At 45.3% G+C, this 18,958-nt stretch overlaps 1 protein-coding gene across 1 annotated transcript in view; it reads left to right on the top strand.

Annotated features, from left to right (window-relative positions):
- Window positions 1-550: 550 nt before the first annotated feature.
- Window positions 551-18,958, top strand: part of CLSPN (claspin) — a 92,405-nt gene continuing 73,997 nt past the window's right edge. Inside the window, exons 1-5 of the mRNA XM_082244259.1 lie at window positions 551-639; window positions 3,970-4,102; window positions 11,108-11,556; window positions 15,968-16,120; window positions 16,248-16,334. Of these exons, the coding sequence (XP_082100385.1) occupies window positions 616-639; window positions 3,970-4,102; window positions 11,108-11,556; window positions 15,968-16,120; window positions 16,248-16,334 (846 nt within the window). The 5' untranslated portion in view covers window positions 551-615. The remainder of the gene's footprint in view (window positions 640-3,969; window positions 4,103-11,107; window positions 11,557-15,967; window positions 16,121-16,247; window positions 16,335-18,958) is intronic.

Genomic DNA, 18,958 nt, shown 5'->3' on the forward strand with positions numbered 1-18,958 from the left:
CGGACACCGTGATAATTTCCTACTAGTGCGCATGCGCACTAGTCAGGTCCTCAGCTTTTCTATTAGGTATCCGGGGCTGGGAGCATGCGCACTGCTCAGCTGTTCCTGGCCGGAAGTGACGAGGGTAGGTTTTTCTCACGGGGTAGGTAATTCTCACGTTACACCGGCCCTGGTTGTAAGCTATGCATAAATATGTGGTAGTGGTAACTTTTTTATTTTTTTTTATCCCCAGTACATTATCAGTCTAGAGTTGCCACCTCATCCCTTTAAATCCAGGACACACATTAATTTCACAGGTTCTAAAGGCTGATTAAGGTGGTAAATAAACTCACTTGGTGCCTTATGTGCATTATATCAGCCTCAGAACCTGTGTTATTAATGTGTCATGGAAAGGGATGAGGCGGTCGCTATATCATACTGTCCATTCGGAAGTGACACTGGAGTGCACACACTAACACACGCTACAGAACCAAAGCGAGTGTTGGAACGCACATACACTCACCCCTGGAGGAGCTGTGATTGGAGGACAATCCGGTGGTCCCGCCTCCTGTCCAGAGCGCCAATTCTGAGGCGGCTGCTGTGTGTATTGGCGGGAGCTGTCACCGGGAGAACTCTATGGCTGCCGTGTCCGAGCCTCAGGTACCGGTCTCTCTCCCTCTCGCCTTGTATTTGTGTTTTATATAGTTGTCACCACAGCTGTTTGCATTGGAGAAAGTCAGGAAGTGATTGTGACCGTTCTGGGCTGTCTGGGGCGGAGTGCACGTCCTGGCTTTGTTGCAGCTGTGTATAGAGCCTCTTGTGGTGGGCAGCATGGATCCATTGGGTGAAATTGTTCTGTGAGTGTGCAGAAAGGACAGGCCTTTTGATGTAACAGTATTTATTGTTCTTCATGTAGTGTACAATGTTATACATTTTATAGGGGTCTTTATTTGGTTTTTGGTAATTATCCTAAAATGTATTCAGCTAAACAAGACATATACGACAGGTAAAGTTAGACCTCTTCTAAGAGAAATAGGGGGCTGCCATTCATCGCCCCTTCAGGAAATCGTAGTTTGCCTGTTGTGCAAAGGTCCACCAGAGTCCTTTAATCATCAAATGCTCTGTAAATTGGTACACCCCCCCCCTTTCTCTTGTGTATAAAGATTTTACTGCTACTATTGTCTATTGGTGAGCACAATAAGGGTTCCTTCAAAACACTGCAGTGCGATTTCTGTCTGCACTTTAACGCAGTCCATTTATATTGATGGAGGTGCCAGTGCCCCCTCAGTGCATCTAGAACTCTTTTTGGCGAAGCAGCACACTGCAATGCAGGTCCTGTGCCTAGGGAACCATGCCTACTGGGGTGATTTCTGCTGCATCTGCCATTGTCACGCACAACAGCGGAAACCACACTATTCTCTGTGATGCTTCTTCACATCAATGTGACATGGTGTTGTAAGACTTTTGATGTAGCATAGTGCATTTTTGGCCATATAGACTTTGAGAGCGCATGTAAAATGCATGTACACGTGTTGTGTTAATGTGTTTGTGGCTGAGTTTTGTGTTCTAAAATGCTGTTGTCTCCTACAAAAAAAATGCATTAAAAACTTGAATAAAATGTGGTATAATACTAGCATGAACCTAAACTAAGGCTGACCATAGACATAGCAAATTTCTTTCCTGCGACCACAGATTGCAGGAAAGAAATTGGCTCAATTCCTCTGTCAACACAAACATTGTTGACGGGAACCCCTCCTGCAGGAGCCATTGTGTACTCCTACTGCGGCTGGGAGAAGACAGCGATTGGCTATACTAGCCACTAGCAATGATTGCTTGTAAAATTTGTCAGGCTTTTTGTACCCAAGTTAATCGATCAACTTTGATGGATCAAATCTTGGCTTGTTCTTGCAGAACCGGTTGATATTCAAACCATCCATGGCTGGCTTTAGGCTTATAGAGGAGCTCCAGGCTCCTGCAGACAAAAAAATGTCAGTAGCTACAAATACTGTAGCAGCAGACTTTTAATATTAGGACACTTACCTGTCCAGGAATCCAGCAGGGTCTTCTTCACCCAAGCCGGTTTTTCAATCGGCTATTGGGTGCTGCTGCCTCTATCTCCACTAAGCGAAACTAGCAGTGGCTTCACAGCCGGTTCTCTACTGCGCCTGGATGTAGTGTGTTGCGTTCTCTGAATGGGCTGGCTGCGGGGGAAGTAGCCGAACTTCACTGTGTCAAACTCAGCCAGAAGTGGGAGCTGGTACCTGTCAAATCCAAGGTGTCAAAGGGGGGGGGGGGGGCAGACAAGCGGAGCTTCCTCTTTTTGGTGATGCTCCGCTTTAAGTTTACACTTTAAAAGTGATCCACTTCCAGGCTTTTAGGACACCTTAATGCCTGCCTTTTTTGGATTGACTTGAATGGGTGAGTTTGACAGGGGCCCCTCTTGTCAACCAGACAAGCCCTGTTAAAGGATGCAGCTCAACCACCTTTATGAATGAGGGCTTAGTGTGTTGGGGAGTTAGAGCAGAAATCTGTCTATTCGTTTTTTTTCTTCTTTTTTTTTTTTTTTTTGATTTGATATGTTAAAAGTGTTTCCGAAAGATACAAAAGTTGTAGGCAAATCATAATGTCAAAAAGTTAGAGAGTCCAAAATGCAGGCGGAGCATATCAAACCCTCAATAACAAAAATGAAGCGCTCCGACCAGTATTATAACCACATAGTCATCTACAATCACCATATAAAGTGCAAGTTCAACATAGTGATAGAGATTTCTTGTAAAAACATATAACAATCCTATGCAGGGGCCCCTAACAAGGGGAGAGAATAGAATCTTGACCTCTCCACCAAGCACCTGCCCTATTTTTTTTCTCTTTTAGGTCTTTTCTGTTCTCTGCCCCCCATATTCCATTCTACCCTTTCCATGCTCCAGCACTATCTCAATTTCTTTCCTCCTATTCTGGAGTTATGCTTTAATGTGTGTTTGCTGCCAAACTTATGCTTACGTTAACCTGTTGACTCATGAGTCAGCAGCCTGGTCCTCTGCTGTCCAGTGCTGGAATGTGGATGGGCACTCCTACCAGCAGTTTTGTCCTATTCTGACAATGTAGCTCCTGGTCCTGCACTGTAGATAACATCGGTGAGGAGGGCAGTGCCTAGATCAACAAGAAAAAAGGCTATAGGGACTGGTTGTCAGTCATGGGAACAAGGGACTATGGATTATGACATAAGAGTGTAATCCATCCTTAATAAATGAGAACTAGATGCTTCATGGGAAGGAGACATTTCTAATTATTTCCACACTGCCCATAGTTAGGCTTTCTTTTTTTTTAATCAAATAGCCTATAAAATCCTGTGCTGTCTTTTTGGCATCAACACATGTTCAAGATCTGCCGACTGAGTAAAAGTCTCCTAATGTATCCTCGGATGTGTGACATTTGTGTGGGGTGCGGGAGCTATGTCATGCTGGCCTAGGCAACGATAGAGGAAGTGGGAGAGGGTACCTGCTTCAAAAAATATAAAAAAAAAAAGCTTTTAAATGTGCAAAAGAGGGGAAGACTTAAGGTGGCCATAGATGGGTTAAAATTCAGTAGGTTCCACAGGGACTGGCCAAGTTTTGAACAGTGTGTGGCCATCCTTGTTTCACAGAAGGTAATCGTTATATTGTCTTCTGTTGATTTAACAAGTTAGAAAAGTTTTCTCGATCAGTGGCTTCTGACAGCCCCAGGTCCTGCTGTCAGAAGACGATGCCTCAGCAGGGAGGATTCCTCCATTCATGTCATTTGTGTAACTGAAGGAATCGCTGACTGAACAAAAAAAAACAAACAAACTTTTCTATGACCAGCTTTAAAATAATAGCATATATTAATTGAGTAAATTAACATACCTGTTATATTTTTTTTCTGTCAATTTATAGAGGATGTTTGTAAATATTATCAAAATAGTGAACTGTAGCATGTTTTTAAATGGTCATATTTTTTTTTTTTTTTTTTAAGGTACTTTTAAGTGCAAAAGAAAATGCAGCTGAATTGAAGGCCTTGGACAGTGATTCGGATAGTGGTCAAGGCAGCTGTGAGACGAGTTCTCCAAATCACCAACTGGAAAGAATGGATTTCATGCAAAATGGAGGTATTTTACTGAGAATTATTAAACAATATTATTGTTGTTGATTTTTTTTATCCTAGAAGGAAAAAAATTACACATAAATTAGAATTTTTCAACCAGGGTGTGCCTTGGCACAGCACCCTTGTTTGTCCCTCCCCTGCCCCTCTCTACTGGGGTCACAGCTGTGAGGGAGAAGAGAAACATTGGAATACTAATCAGTACCAGTGTGCAAAGGTGTTTGCTTTGGAAGGATGAAATAACCACTAATGTTGGGATTCCTTTTCATATGTAATGGGTGTTGCATTATGCAAAACGAAAAATTGTAGTTTTTTACATTTTAGAATGGGGGGCCTCGAGATTGTGCGCAATTGTAAAGGGTGCCTTCAATGTTGAAAAACACTGCATTAAATTATGCTTTTCATTTCCTGATCATGTGTTGCCTATTCATACTTCTGTTTTTACTGACTAGACTCATTTGAAACTTACCACCTTATTCCATTGATTTGTCTCCTCATCTGGATAACCTTGTTTCTCTTACGTCCTCCGACAGTCGCCGCCTCTTCATATTCGTCACATATGGGGTATTAGACTTTGCTCCGAAGGAGTAGCTAGGCAACAGAATATGTTAACAATAAAGCTTTAACATATCCCACCCTCAAGGGGTGGTCCCCTCAGTCAATACCCTCCTACTTCCTGCAACCATATCTCAGTTTTAATGTCTAGCTTGTCAGGAGTGGCTGGCTCTCTCTGTGCTGGGACTTTTTGTCCCAGACTCTTTCTTCTTTTTGATATTTTGTTTGAGTTTTCTCTCTACCTTTACTTAGCTGTTATTTTTGTCAGCATTAGTTAGTTCTTCGGACGAAGAGGATCATGCGGACTGGGTCTCGGGCTGATCCCCCTGGTCGCAGGTCGTGGGTCAGTGGCTTCCCAGTCTGCCATCGAGCGTTCAGCCAGGTAACGCTCCTGGCACGGTGAACGACCCATCCCTGTTCGGTGCAGGGATGATTGGTGAGGTGGCTACCTCACCGGACGCTGTGCGGTTTCTGAACCGCCATTGTGTGCGTCTTGAATTGCGACTCTCCCTGCCTCATGTGCAGCGGCTTGTTCGCCTGTGCGGGTTCCCCACGCCATGTGAGGTAAGTGTATCTATGTGGGGACCTGTCTGTCTGGGGGGGGTCTCAGTCTGGGACTGTGTAACCTGCCTTTAATCACACTGCTTGTCTCCCTATCTCTCGGCTGCATGCTGTGGGCTGCATGGGGGGGGGAGCTGTATGACACTGAGTATGTCAGGCTGGGCAGTGTGAGGAGCTGTGTGCTGTGGGGCATGTTTTTAATGGCATGTTGGGGCATATACAGCGATCGCTGCGGCGATCTAACATGTATCCATATAATGGGATATTATTGTGTGTGATTTTATGCACTGTGGAGCGGCGATTTCGGCGCCAAACGACGCCATTTTACCGGCGCCCGCTCCGGCCGCATGGTTTACATGCACGGCGGCCATTTTCTTGTAGCCTCCATAGGCTTACATAGAGCGCCCTGGCAGCATCATTTCCTCTCTCCTGGAAGCACCGATCGAGGCAGCAGCAGCAGCGGAGTCTCCTCAGGTTTTATCCTTCTATTCCTGTGTTCCATTGCCTGTATTCAGTCTGTATATTCCCTGTGGGGGTCTCATTGTGCCTGAGTGTGGTGCGGTGGGCTGCGCTTGCCGCGCTTGCTGTAAGGGGGCAGTTAACCCTTGGTTGTCTGGCATACAGGGGCAATGGATTCTCAGGAGGGCAAGTTTCCCACAGTATTGGTGGAAAGCCAGGGGACCGCTGTTTCCCCCCCAGGGGGGGATTTAGCCACTATTGTGGCTGGCCTTGCTGCACAGGTGCAAATGCTGGTGGCTGCTCAATCTACTAAACGGCCCAGAGTTGCTCTGTCCTCTGATTCTGAGGGTGAAGGTGATGGGGCTGTTCTGGCGGGGACCCCCCTATCGGGGTCCCGCTCCTCTCTTGATCTAGTGGGGTCTGAGGTAGAGGCTGAAGTTGAGGGGGTTGATAATTCTCCCCCTGGCTCGCCTGAAGAGCTTGCAATCATGGATGAGTTGATTGCTTCCATTAAGCAGACGCTACGTTTGCAGGACGAGGTGTGTCCCCCAGCTGCCTTGGCGGCTTATGGGACGCAGAGAAAACGCAGGACGCCGCAGGTTTTTCCCTGCAATGCTGATTTTCAGCGCGCTGTTAAGGACCAATGGCGCGATTTGCGCAAGCCTTTTGCGGTACCAAGTAAATTTAAGCTGCGTTATCCTTTCTCGCCTGCCACTGATGAACGGTGGTGTGTGCCTCCGCCAGTGGATCATGCTATTGCGGTTTTGAACAAAGCCACTGCGATCCCTGCAGAGGGATCCCCTGTTTTCCGTGATGCCACGGATAGGAGACTGGAGTCTCTTGCCCGTCATACTTATTCTGTTACGGGTTCTATGCTTAAGGCTCTGTTTGCTTCTCTCATGGCGGCCCAGGCGATCGCAAGTTGGACGCAGATGCTTAGGCGCGTCCTAGTGGCCGATTCGGCCTCGGCGGCGACCCTGGATATGGTGGATCAGATCCACCAGGGTGTCATGTATCTGTGTGATGCGGACCTGGACCTGATTCCGTTGGCCGCGCGTGTGCACAGCGTGGCGGTGTTGTCTCGCCGCCTGGTTTGGTTGAAATGTTGGTCGGTGGACCAATCTTCACGTAAAACCTTAGCCAATCTGCCTTATGATGGGTCTCGCCTTTTTGGGGAGTCCCTGGATGTGTTGATTAAGGGGATTACCGGGGGTAAGAGCACTCTCTTGCCCCATTTCCCCAAGGCTAAGGGGGCTTCTGGGAAGAAGCATGCTCATTTTCGGCCCCCTCAGGGGTCCTTTCGTGCCTTTCGGCCGCACTACAAGGGCAAACCGTTCAAGGGCCAGGGCTCTCAGAAGAAACCCTGGTCTGGGAAACAGAAGTCCGGCCAATCAGGACCTGCGGCCCATAACAGTTCGGCCTGAAGGGGCGCCCTCACCCAGTTTTGGGGTGGGGGGACGCTTGCTCGGTTTTCTTCAGCCCTGGTTGGCCCGTGTGCGGGACAGATGGGTTCTGGAAATCGTTCGATCTGGTTACAAGATCGAGTTTCTCTCTCGGCCAGAGAGCAGATTTTTTCCCTCAAATCTACAACTGTCTCCAGAGCGACTGCGGGATCTGCACCTGGCGGTGCGGGACCTGAGGGCTCAGGGAGTGGTGGTTCCGGTGCCTCATCGGGACAGATTTCGGGGGTTTTATTCCAATCTGTTCACCGTGCCCAGAAAGGAGGGCAAGGTTCGTCCAATTCTGGACTTGAAAGCTCTGAACCGCTCTGTGCGGGTTCGCAAGTTCCGCATGGAATCCCTGCGCTCGGTGGTGGCTGCCCTGGTTCCGGGGGAATTCATGGCCTCCATCGATTTGAAGGATGCGTATCTTCACATCCCCATATTCGAGGGTCATCAGAGATACCTTCGATTTGCCATTGCGGAGGATCACTACCAGTTCGTGGCGTTGCCCTTTGGGCTCGCCTCGGCTCCGCGGGTCTTCACCAAGGTGCTTGCACCGGTTCTGGCATTATTGAGAGCCCAGGGCATTTCTGTCCTGGGGTATCTGGACGACATTCTGATTCGGTCTGCGACCAGTCAGGGTCTGGAGAAGGACCTGTCTGTCACGATGCAAACTCTGCAGGAGTTCGGTTGGACGATAAATGTTCCAAAGTCGACACTGAGTCCGTCGGTTCGTCTTCCCTATCTGGGAATGATTCTGGACTCGGTGCAGGCGAAGGTCTTCCTGCCGGAAGACAAACTCAGGACTCTTCAGGAGGAAGTCAGGTCCCTCAGGGACGTTCCGAACTCGTCTCTGCGGACGTGTATGAGATGTCTGGGATTGATGGTCTCGGCTTTCGAGGCGATTCCTTTCGCGCAGTTTCACACGCGGGGTCTCCAGGCGGAGATCTTGTCCAAGTGGGACGGGCGACCTCAATCTCTGGATCTTCAGATCTCGTTGAGTCATCGCACCAGGGAAAACCTTCTGTGGTGGCTCCAGTCCCCGTTGGTGTCCGGGGGCAAGTCGTTTCGTCCGATCTCGTGGACGATAATCACCACGGATGCCAGCCTGTCGGGCTGGGGTGGTGTTCTGGGCGTTCTGTCCGCCCAGGGGACCTGGTCGGAGGGGGAGTCTTCCCTCCCGATCAACATTCTGGAATTGCGTGCGATAAGGCTCTGTCTTCATCGCTGGACGGACCGGCTGCAGGGCTGCCCGGTTCGGGTGCAGACGGACAATGCCACGGCGGTGGCCTACATCAACCACCAAGGGGGCACCAGGAGTGCCCGAGCGGCTCGAGAAGTGGCCGACATTCTGTCTTGGGCCGAGACTCATGTCCCGGCGATAACGGCGGTTCACATTCCGGGAGTGGAGAACTGGCAGGCGGACTATCTGAGTCGCCAGACCCTGGATCAGGGGGAATGGTCTCTCCACCCGGCTGTCTTCCAGATGTTGTGCGCGAAGTGGGGTCTTCCAGATGTGGACCTGTTCGCGTCTCGCCTCAACTACAAGGTGAAGAGGTTCGTGGCAAGGACGCGCGACCCTCGGGCAGACGCGTCGGACGCGTTAGTGGCCCCGTGGCATCAGTACAGGCTGATGTACGCGTTTCCACCGATTCAGTTGCTGTCCCGGTTCCTTCGCAGGTTACACTCGGAACGCAGCACGGTGATTCTTGTGGCACCGGACTGGCCTCGCCGGTCCTGGTACGCAGACCTCGTGAATCTGGCGGTCGACGCCCCCTGGCGTCTGCCTCTTCGGGACGATCTACTGTCTCAAGGACCGATTTGCCATCCTGCTTTACAGTCGCTGGCTTTGACGGCCTGGCTGTTAAGACCGAGGTCCTGAAGGAGAAGGGTCTCTCTCCAGAGGTTGTTCATACCTTGATCAACGCGAGGAAGTCTTCCTCGGGAAAGGTTTATTACCGTACTTGGAAGGCCTATTTTGCCTGGTGTGAGTCCAGGGGGTTTTCACCCCGCACGTACTCGGTTTCCCGTGTGCTGTCTTTCCTTCAGACGGGTGTCGATCAGCGTTTGGCGCTGGCTACGATAAAGGGTCAGGTGTCTGCGCTGGCCGTTCTGTTTCAACGTCCCGTGGCTTCCAACTCCTTGGTTGGCACTTTTATTCAGGGTGTGCGGCATCTGGTTCCTCCTAGGAGGGATCCTTTGCCCCCTTGGGACTTGAATCTAGTCCTGTCTGTGTTACAACGTGCTCCTTTTGAACAGATCAGGGAGATCTCGTTGTCTATGTTGTCCAAAAAGGTCGCCTTTTTGGTGGCGATCACTTCGGCTCGCAGAGTGTCGGAACTGGCGGCTTTGTCCTGCAAGTCTCCGTACCTGGTTGTTCATTTGGATAAGGTGGTCTTGCGACCTAATCCTTCTTTTCTGCCGAAACGAGTTTCGGACTTCCATCTTAACGAGGATATTGTTTTGCCTTCGTTGTGCACGAAGCCTAAACATCCAAAGGAGGTGAGATTGCATTCTCTGGATGTTGTTCGGGCGATTAGGGTTTACCTTAAATCCACTGAGTCTTTTCGAAAGACGGACTCCTTGTTTGTTCTTCCAGAGGGTCCTCGGAAGGGCATGGCGGCTTCCGCCTCTACCATTGCCAAATGGATCAGGCAGACCATTGAACAGGCCTATGCCTTGCAGGGGAAGGTTCCCCCTGTGCCTGTGAAGGCGCACTCTACTAGATCTCTGAGTACGTCTTGGGCCTGTCGTCATGGGGCTTCTGTAGCCCAGGTGTGTAAGGCGGCGACTTGGTCGACCGTACACACTTTCACAAAATTCTACAAAGTAGATGTTCAGGCATCGGCGGATGCTTCCTTTGGCCGCAAGGTTCTTAGTGCGGCTGTTCCCTAGGGTCCCTTGTTGGGGACTCCTGGCTGTTGGGATAAGTTTTGTATCCCCTGGTTTTTTGTCTTTTCCTGGGTTGTTGCTCCTGTTGAGCACTTATTTTTGCTGTTGCCCAGCTGGTTTCCTTCCTTTGGTAAGGTTCCTTTCTTTGATGTGGAGACTGCGTTGCCTTTCGGCGCGGATGCGTTTCCCACCCCTCATGTTTGCACTGCTTTGGGACGTCCCCATATGTGACGAATATGAAGAGGCGGCGACTGTCGGAGGACGTAAGAGAAAACGGAATTTTTGTAAAATCTTACCTGTAAAATTCCTTTCTCTGAGTCCTCCGACAGTCGCCGCCCCCGCCCCTCTTTTGGGGTTTGAATGTATACTCTACTGCTATTCCACTAAAACTGAGATATGGTTGCAGGAAGTAGGAGGGTATTGACTGAGGGGACCACCCCTTGAGGGTGGGATATGTTAAAGCTTTATTGTTAACATATTCTGTTGCCTAGCTACTCCTTCGGAGCAAAGTCTAATACCCCATATGTGACGAATATGAAGAGGCGGCGACTGTCGGAGGACTCAGAGAAAGGAATTTTACAGGTAAGATTTTACAAAAATTCCGTTTTTTTGTTGGTTGTGTACTGTCACTCACTATGTGTGTTTACAATTTTTTTTGGTATTTTTATCTCACACACACACTCGCGCGCGCCGGATGGGGAGCTCTACACTTTTGCAATACAAAATATACCCAGGCAGCCTAATATAGTTATTAGGATTTCTCAGTATTTTCAGTTCCTTCCTACTGTCTAAGGCTGTCATGGTGATTCTGTTTGCTGATTAAAAATTGAATCAGTTGTGAGATGATGCTGGTTTATCATACAAAAAGCAAGCTTAGAGTGAAGAGAATATACAGGCAGTTGCACAGCTAAATGAAAAATAAGGATGTCCCCTGTCTGACTATAAAGAGTATTGTTAAAACAATTTAGTAATATGTATTTCAAGTGTGCTGTTGGCCACTTCCCTCAAGTTCTGCTTTCACAAACAAACCAAATTTAATTCTGCATTGTCCTTAGTAGGAAATTTAAAATACTTAAGTCAGTAATTGTTTTTAACATTTTTAGATTCTGATGATGAAATTTTGGTACTTAAGAAAACCAAGAGCAAGAAACTATTTGAAGAGAGTGACAGCGATCCTGAAGCAGAGACCAGCACCATTACTGCTAGAGATGAGCTAGACCCTGAAAGTGAAGAAGACAAGGACAACAAAACTGTAGCAAAGGGGAAGCCTCGTAGAATACTTACTGCATTGGTTGACAGTGATGATAACGATGAAGACAATGCCAGAGAACTTGCTGCAGATTCTGAAAAGCTGCATATTATTGGGGGAAACTCTCAGGACAGTCCACAGAAAGAGTTTTTTGGCAGCAAACAGAAGAGAAGCCATAAATCTAAAAAACAGACAAGCTTGGAAGAAAAACAGAAAGGAAAATCTGAACGAAGAAGAGAGAAGGAAAACAAGAAATTAAAAGCCATTGAAAAGCTTAAAGAGGGGAAACCTAAAAAGTCAAAGGTAATTTTAGGTGGACTACAAGATAAAGCACTTAAGGTGCAAGACAATATTGTAATCAGTAGGCGTCAACTCATTCTTAGTTTAAAAAAAAAAAAAAAGTAGGCCTGTAGTGTTAAAGGATCACTATCTGATTGGCTGCTGGGGTTTATCTGACATGTATTTAAACTTGATAGGGACCCTCAATTTGAATTTCCCTAACAAGAATTATTTACTTTGTTGGATTCCTACTACACATAGCAAAATGTTCAGGTGTGTATGTATGTATGTATGTGTATATGTATATGTGTGTGTGTGTGTGTATATATATATATATATATATATATATATATATATATATATATATATATATATATATATATATATATATATATATATATAATTATATATCTGTTCCCATCTATTACCTTTTTGTATCACTTAAGTCTTCCTTTTCTATTGTAATCTCTAACTAGTAGGGTCCTCTGATCCCTCTTGTATTAAATTATGTTGTAGCTGTATTGTGCACCCCCCCCCCTCCATTAAAAAAAAAAAAAAAAAAAAAAAAGAAACTGTATAATAAGGCACACGTAGACATTAAAGTGGCTTTAAAGGCATATTTTTTTAAATTGAAATAAACCTGTTATACTTGCCTACTCTGTGCACAGAACGGCCCTTTATCCTCCTCTTCTGTAGTCCCCTACCAGATCTCTCCTTTCCTGAATGTGCCATAATGGCAATGCGGGCACACGTGTGGGTGTGCTCCCAAATGGGGCTGTGCGGTTTGGCCCTGTCTCCAGTCACCCCCCCCCTCCCACTCACAGGATGTGACTGACACAAGCAGGAGCCAATAGCTCCCGCTGCTGCCTGAGTCACCTGTTAGACCAGGAAGAAGAAAGGGACATGCAGCCAGGCACAACAGCGCTGGATTGAGAGAGGACTCAAGTGTTTGGGGGAGCCCACAACAAGTGGTAAAACATGTTTTTTTTTTTTTTCTTGGGAGGGGAATGCATTAAGGTAAAAACATTTTAACTTTAGAACCACTTTTAAATCAACGCCATTAATCTCTAGTATTTTCTAGGCTCTTATTGGGGATGGGATGGACAATTGTCTTTTGGACATCAAATTCCCATTTGGAGGATGCTTTTTTTTTTACTGACAGTGGCTTTAGGTGGCAGAGGACTGCTGGGATGACTGGGACATTGGGCAACTTTCATCCTTTGGCAATCAAAGGCTGCATCCAAAGGTGTGAGTAACTCCTCATTCTGGATAGTCTAAGACATTACAGTTTATTCCTTGTTCCCAGCCCCATGCATCTCGGTCAAAAGTGCCAGGTACTGGAAGCCACTAGGACACTGAGGAGTGAAAAATCGCACTTGATTCAGTGATAATGATCTGACGTAGATTTCCTATGTTTAAAATTTGTGTAGGGTTTTTTTTCTCTCTTCAATGTATTTGAAAAAGCATGCCTTCTCTGAATATGGAAAAGATAAGTTTAACCACTTCTGGACCGGAAGATTTTCCCCCTTAATGACCAGGCCATATTTTGCAATTCCGCACTGTGTTAGTTCAACGGACAATTGCGCGGTCGTGCTATGCTGTATCTAAATAAAATCGATGCCCCTTTTTTCCCACAAATAGAGCTTTCTTTTGGCGGTATTTTTTTCCCTCTGCTTTAAACAAAAAAAAAAGAGCGACCATTCTGAAAAAAAAAAATATATATATATTTTTCACATTCTGCTATATAACATTCTCAAATTTTATTTTTTTTTTTAACATTTTAGGCCAATTTGTTTTCTGCTACATATTTTTTGGTAAAAAGAAAACCGCAGTAAGCATATTTTGATTGGTTTGTGCAAAAGTTATGTCTACTAACTACGGGAAAGATTTGTCATTTTTTTTATTTTTTACTAGTAATGGTGGCAATCTGCCCTCTTCTTTTTTTTTTTTTTTTTTGCGGGACTGTGACATTGCGGCGGACAGATCGGACCCCTAACTAACATTTTTTACACTTTTGGGGGACCAGTCACATTACTACAGTAATCAGTGCTAAAGATATTGTCACTGTAATAATGACCCTGGCAGGGAAGGAACATTGTGGGTGAACAAGGGGTTAAATGTGAGCCTAGGGGAGTGATTCTAACTGTGGGGGGGGGCGTGGCTTGTGAAATGATCACAGAGACCTGTGTTCCTATATATATAGTCCATGGATCACATGGACTCTGTGATCATTCTAGGGAGAACAGGCAGCTGTGTTTACAACAGCTGACCGTTCTTCTCTCTCAACGGGTAACGATAGTGGGTGTCGGGCAGCAATCAGAGCAGCCTAACCCGTGCCTCAGCTTCTCCGCTGCCGAGTGGGGGCGGGAGCGAGCCGGTTTGCGGCGCACGACCGCCGTAGGTCTATGTCGGTTCGCGCAGGAGAGCCACCCTGCCACAATTAAATGGCGGCGGGTGGTCGGCAACAGGTTAAGCAATTGTAAAGCTTAGGGTTTTTTTTTTTTTTCATTAAAATAACAAAAATGTCGTACTTGCCTAGTCTGTGGAATGGTTGTGCACAGAGCGGTCCCCTGCTGGATTGCAGGCAGGCCATATAAGCAACAGTGCTCTTCTACTACAAAGCCTTGCTTTTGTCTTAGCTGCAGTATGTGGTTTAGGATTGTCCTACTGATATATACTTGGCCTTCCCTGAAAAGGCATTGTCTGGATGGCAGCATGTGATGCTCTAAAACCTGGATAAATCTTTTAGCATTGATTATGCAAGCTGCCCATTCTTTAAGCACTAATGCACCCCCCTACCATCAGAGATGCAGGCTTATGAACCGAATGCTGATAAAAAGCCAGGAAGGTCCCTCTCCTCTTTAGTGTGAAGAAAGGGGTGGCTATGGTTGCCAAAAATGTAAAATTTTAAATTTGTCTGACCACAAAACATTTTTCCACTTTGCAAAAGACCATTTTAATCGAGATTGGTCCCAGAGACAGACATTTTGTGTTTTTGGGTCATGTTCCAATATGGTTTCTGTTCGGTGAAGTAATCTGATGGCTGGAGAACCCCTCAAAGCTTTGGGTACACACAATGAACCACACTGGGATAGATTTAATACATCTTCAATTTATTCAGGAACGGACTCGAGCTTATATACAGTACAGAACAAAGAATAGTCATGAATTCTCATTAAGTGGCATAAAAATATCCTCTGGCCATGAAACAGTGACAGGACATTCTCAGGAATCTAATCTCTAGTAAAACTGTAGACGAGGACATCTTTTCTTAAAAAACAATATATTCTCAGTAGTTTAAATCTTTTCATGTTAACCCTTTATTCTACAGTTTCTTCTTCACAGTGATTTGTGGAAGTATTCCTGAACCCATGCAGTGATGTCCGTCACATAAATCATGCCTGTTCCTGGGCATCCAATATTGTTTTTGGCCTTGTCCCTTGTGCACAGAGATTACTCCAGATTTCTGAGTCTCTTGATATTACCTACTGTAGAAGATGATATATTTAAATTCTTTGCGATTTTTACATTGAGGAACATTATTTTGAAGTTGTTAAATTTTTAGACACTGCCTTTCACAGATTACCTGCCTTTCACAGATAACCTCTGCCTATCTTTTCTTCTGAGACATTAACTCTCTGAGATGCTTTTTTTATACCCAGTCATGTTACTGACCTGTTGCTAATTAATGTAATGGTTTGTAAAATGTTCTTCCAGCTCTTCCTTGTTCATACCACTTGACAGTTTTTTTTTTTTTTTGGTTTTTTTTTGTCCTGTCTCAACTTTTTTGAGATCTGTTACTGCCATCAAGTTCTAAAAAATACTTTTTTTTTTTTTTACAATTTTTTTTAAACATTTGATGTTTTTTTATTTTCTACTGTGAACAAGATATGTGTTTGAGATTTGCAAATTGTTGCATTCTGTTTTTTATGTAGATTTTACAGAGCACCTTTAACTTTTTTAGAATTGGGTTTGTACTTACCTGCTTTGTCCAATGGTTTTACACAGTGGTCCCGAACCTTCTCTTCTGGGGTCCCCCCCCCCCGGCGATCTTGGCTCCTCCTCTTCTGTGTATTGCCAATAGCAAGCACTTACTATGGGGGCAGACGTGCGGGCTACATCCCAGTCCAGGCTGTGTACCATCTCTTGACATAAACAGTGTGGCTTGGACCCAACCCTTGCTCCCTCCTCACAGGATTTTATTGACCGCAGCAGGCGCCAATGGCTTACGCTGTTGCCTCTACCTGCTTTTAGGGACAGTGTTGGATTGAACGAGGACCCTGTAAGTAATGGGTGTGGATGTTGCTGTGGGAAGCTGATGCTGGAAGGTTTATTTTTATTTATTTTTTAGCCTTTACAACCATTTTAAGTTGATTGGTGTAAGAAACAGAAATTTTGGAATTGTACTTTTTATTCATACCATGTTTTGTTTCAGGTGCAGGCTGAAGAAGGCCCAATACTGAATGACAGCGGTTGCCTTTTAGCAGATGGGGATTTATTTGATAGGGATGATGAAAGTGATAAAGAAGAGGAAGAGTCCCTAGAAGCTATTCGTGCTAGCTTAAAAAACAAATTTAAATCTGGTCATGTATGTATTGCTTATGTCTGTTGCTATTTTCAGTAATGTTTCCTACACAGCACTGAAATCTGTAAACTGTAATTTTATTATAACCCATGAGGTTAAACTTTTTTTTTTTTTTTTTCTATTCTCCTAGTCTCGGTCATTTGAGGAGGAGGAGGAAGAAGGACTTGTGCATGAGGAGGAGTCTGAAGGGTTTAATGATCAGTTTGAGAAGAAAAAGGTTTGTATTTGTTTAAATGAAGTTTGGTAAAATGTTTATAGGTATGTAGCATACCCTCTTAGATAGGCTGCTAGGTTTGTGTAGGCAAATTAAATGCTGTGGCTCTCCTGTAACCAACAGGGCAGTGTATGTAATTACTTTAGGCTGCTCTGGGCTCTGCAGGCTGCAAGTTGACTGCTTTCCCTTGTTTTCTGGAGCTTTCCAGAAAACAGTGGGTGGGAGTCAGATGAGCAGCCTGACTATTTTTATGCAGCTCCAGCCAATCCCTGGCGAGGTGTGTAGTGGCTGATAAGTTAGTTGGGCGCACCAGGGAGCAGGGTCCTTTTCCATGGAGGAGAGGCTGCCAGCCTCTCTGGCTATCCTGTTTAGGATGCAGCCTGCTCATCGTGGTCACAACTGTGCTCAGCTGATGGGCCTATCTTTCTACATGTGCTTGGGAGCCAAAGAGGGGTGCCATTAAGGATCATGTCTGGAAAATCTACAGAGGTGTCTGCCTGCTGGGGTCTGAGGGAGTCATACAAGCCCTGGAGACACTGAGTACAGACCAGAGGGAGAAAATGATCCTTGTGACTTACTGCTGCTAACCCCTGCCACAGTCAGTTAAGGCTTTCTTGGCCTGGGACATTGCAAATGCTGTATCAGTGCTGCCAGCTTCATGTCTTCACAATTGTGGACTGCATTGAGAAGCTGCTTCAAAGGGGATAGTGTCATTACATCTTTAGTGTTATAGAATATACCACAGCTCCCTAATCCCCACCCAAGTTGATGAGCAATAAACTTAAAAAGGCAACCCTTAAACTCTTTCTTGAGTGGAAGTTACTGTGTGCCTGGCTGCTGCTGCATATACGGAAAAGACCCGGGAACACAATCCAGCGGCCCTTATGGGGGTAGCACTACATGCATTTGAAATTTTACATCTGCTATAATGGCATCTTTAGCTTTGTCTTGAAGGAGAAAAAAAATAGGGATAATTTCTATCTCACTTTCCACATAAATTTTAAAGATCCTATTTAAAAAGAAAATGTAGACAAGTTTAGGTTTGCAGCTTCATGGTTTGCCTGTTTTCCAAATTAATTTTCGGAAAATTTTCCTAAAGCAGCAATATAGAAAGCTAAAGTGTGTCTTGAAAGTTGAAAATTGAAATGCCAAATCTGATGCCATTATAGCCTGGCTCAGTTCACATATATGCGAACTGGATGCGTTTTGAACTGCATCTGATTAACACATGTGAATCAAACCAGCATTCTATGGAGCCAGTACAACGACAGTGCGAATTCACTGCAAATTTAAACAGTCCTGTATGTTTTCTGAGCACTGCGGGGAGATTGAGATGAGAATTCCGGGCTCATTGCCTTCTATGGGAACTCATCTGAAATGCACATCTGATCAGTTTTGAGCACAAATTGGGGAGGGGGGGGGGGACAAAACAAAAAACGTGGGTGCCCCCCCTAATCTTTGGCCAATTCATACCAGGCCCTTTAGGGTCTGGTACGGATTAAAAGAGGACCATACCAGACCCTTAGGTTAGGAAACGTAATGTATGGGCAAGACATTACTTGTCTGTTTTCATAGATCTTATAACCTGTTTTAATATCTTTCTCAGAGCCTATGTGTAGTCTTTACAGTAACCATGTTTTTTTTTTAGGTGAAACTGTAGTACCAGTGAACACATTACAGTAGGGTAATGTGCAATTGGTATGCATGTTAGGAATGTTAAATTTGTTATGTAAATGTAAAATTAGTGCAAAGACATAGATCATTGCATTGATTACTTTTGCATTCTTGTGCAAAGAGCCCTGAATCTTTTTAAGGATGTTTTTAAGGTTACATTTTTGTAGCAGTAAAGCCTTGTTTAGAGTGTTTTAAATTATATAAATATTCACTAAGGCGTTTTGTATTTAGAGACCATTCACACTTTTTATTTTCTTTACAATAAATGTCTAGAAGTACAGTTTTAATGCAGACAATACGTTTTGGTCACGGGTTACGGTTTCGTGAACTTTTTGTCAAGCCAGGTACACACTATTTTTTTTTTTTCGTGCCACCCCGCAGGTTGAATCGAAAAAAACAAAACTCAGCACTAGTCAGAGCCACTGTACTAACAATACGAGGTTATTTCAGCTTTTTCTCCCTGCTAAGCTGTTGTTCTGACAGGGGGGTGCCCAACCCCCGCCAGAACACTCCGATCACCGCGCTCTGCAATTTGCTGAGAGCGCTGATCGGGAGTCGGTCAGATGCTGGTTTTCCAGCATGCACCTCCGATCAAAGCTGGCCAGACTGACCTATACATTGACCTAATGTCAGCCCTTTTTTTTTTTTTTTTTCTTTTTTTTTACCAGCTGTTGTCTCTGGACATTTAGCCCGTGTTTATGGGGCCTTACTAAGGATTCTCTGTCATAAAAAGTAGATTATATAGTAGTATTCCTTGATGGGTAATGCTTATGCACCTGGCACTCTATGTGGGAAGAAATGGCTAAGGAAAACCTAATATTGTCTGGCTTTTAGTTTTAAGCTCTTTCAACATAGTGCCATGTGACGTAAATTAAAGTGCAGGTTTCATTAGGACATCTGTAACAATTATCAGGTATTCTTGAGAGAGAGAGGCGTGGTCTCTAAGTGTAGTA

This window comes from Pelophylax lessonae, assembly GCF_965119305.1.
Source record: "Pelophylax lessonae genome assembly, chromosome: 2".
Lineage (NCBI taxonomy): Eukaryota > Metazoa > Chordata > Amphibia > Anura > Ranidae > Pelophylax > Pelophylax lessonae.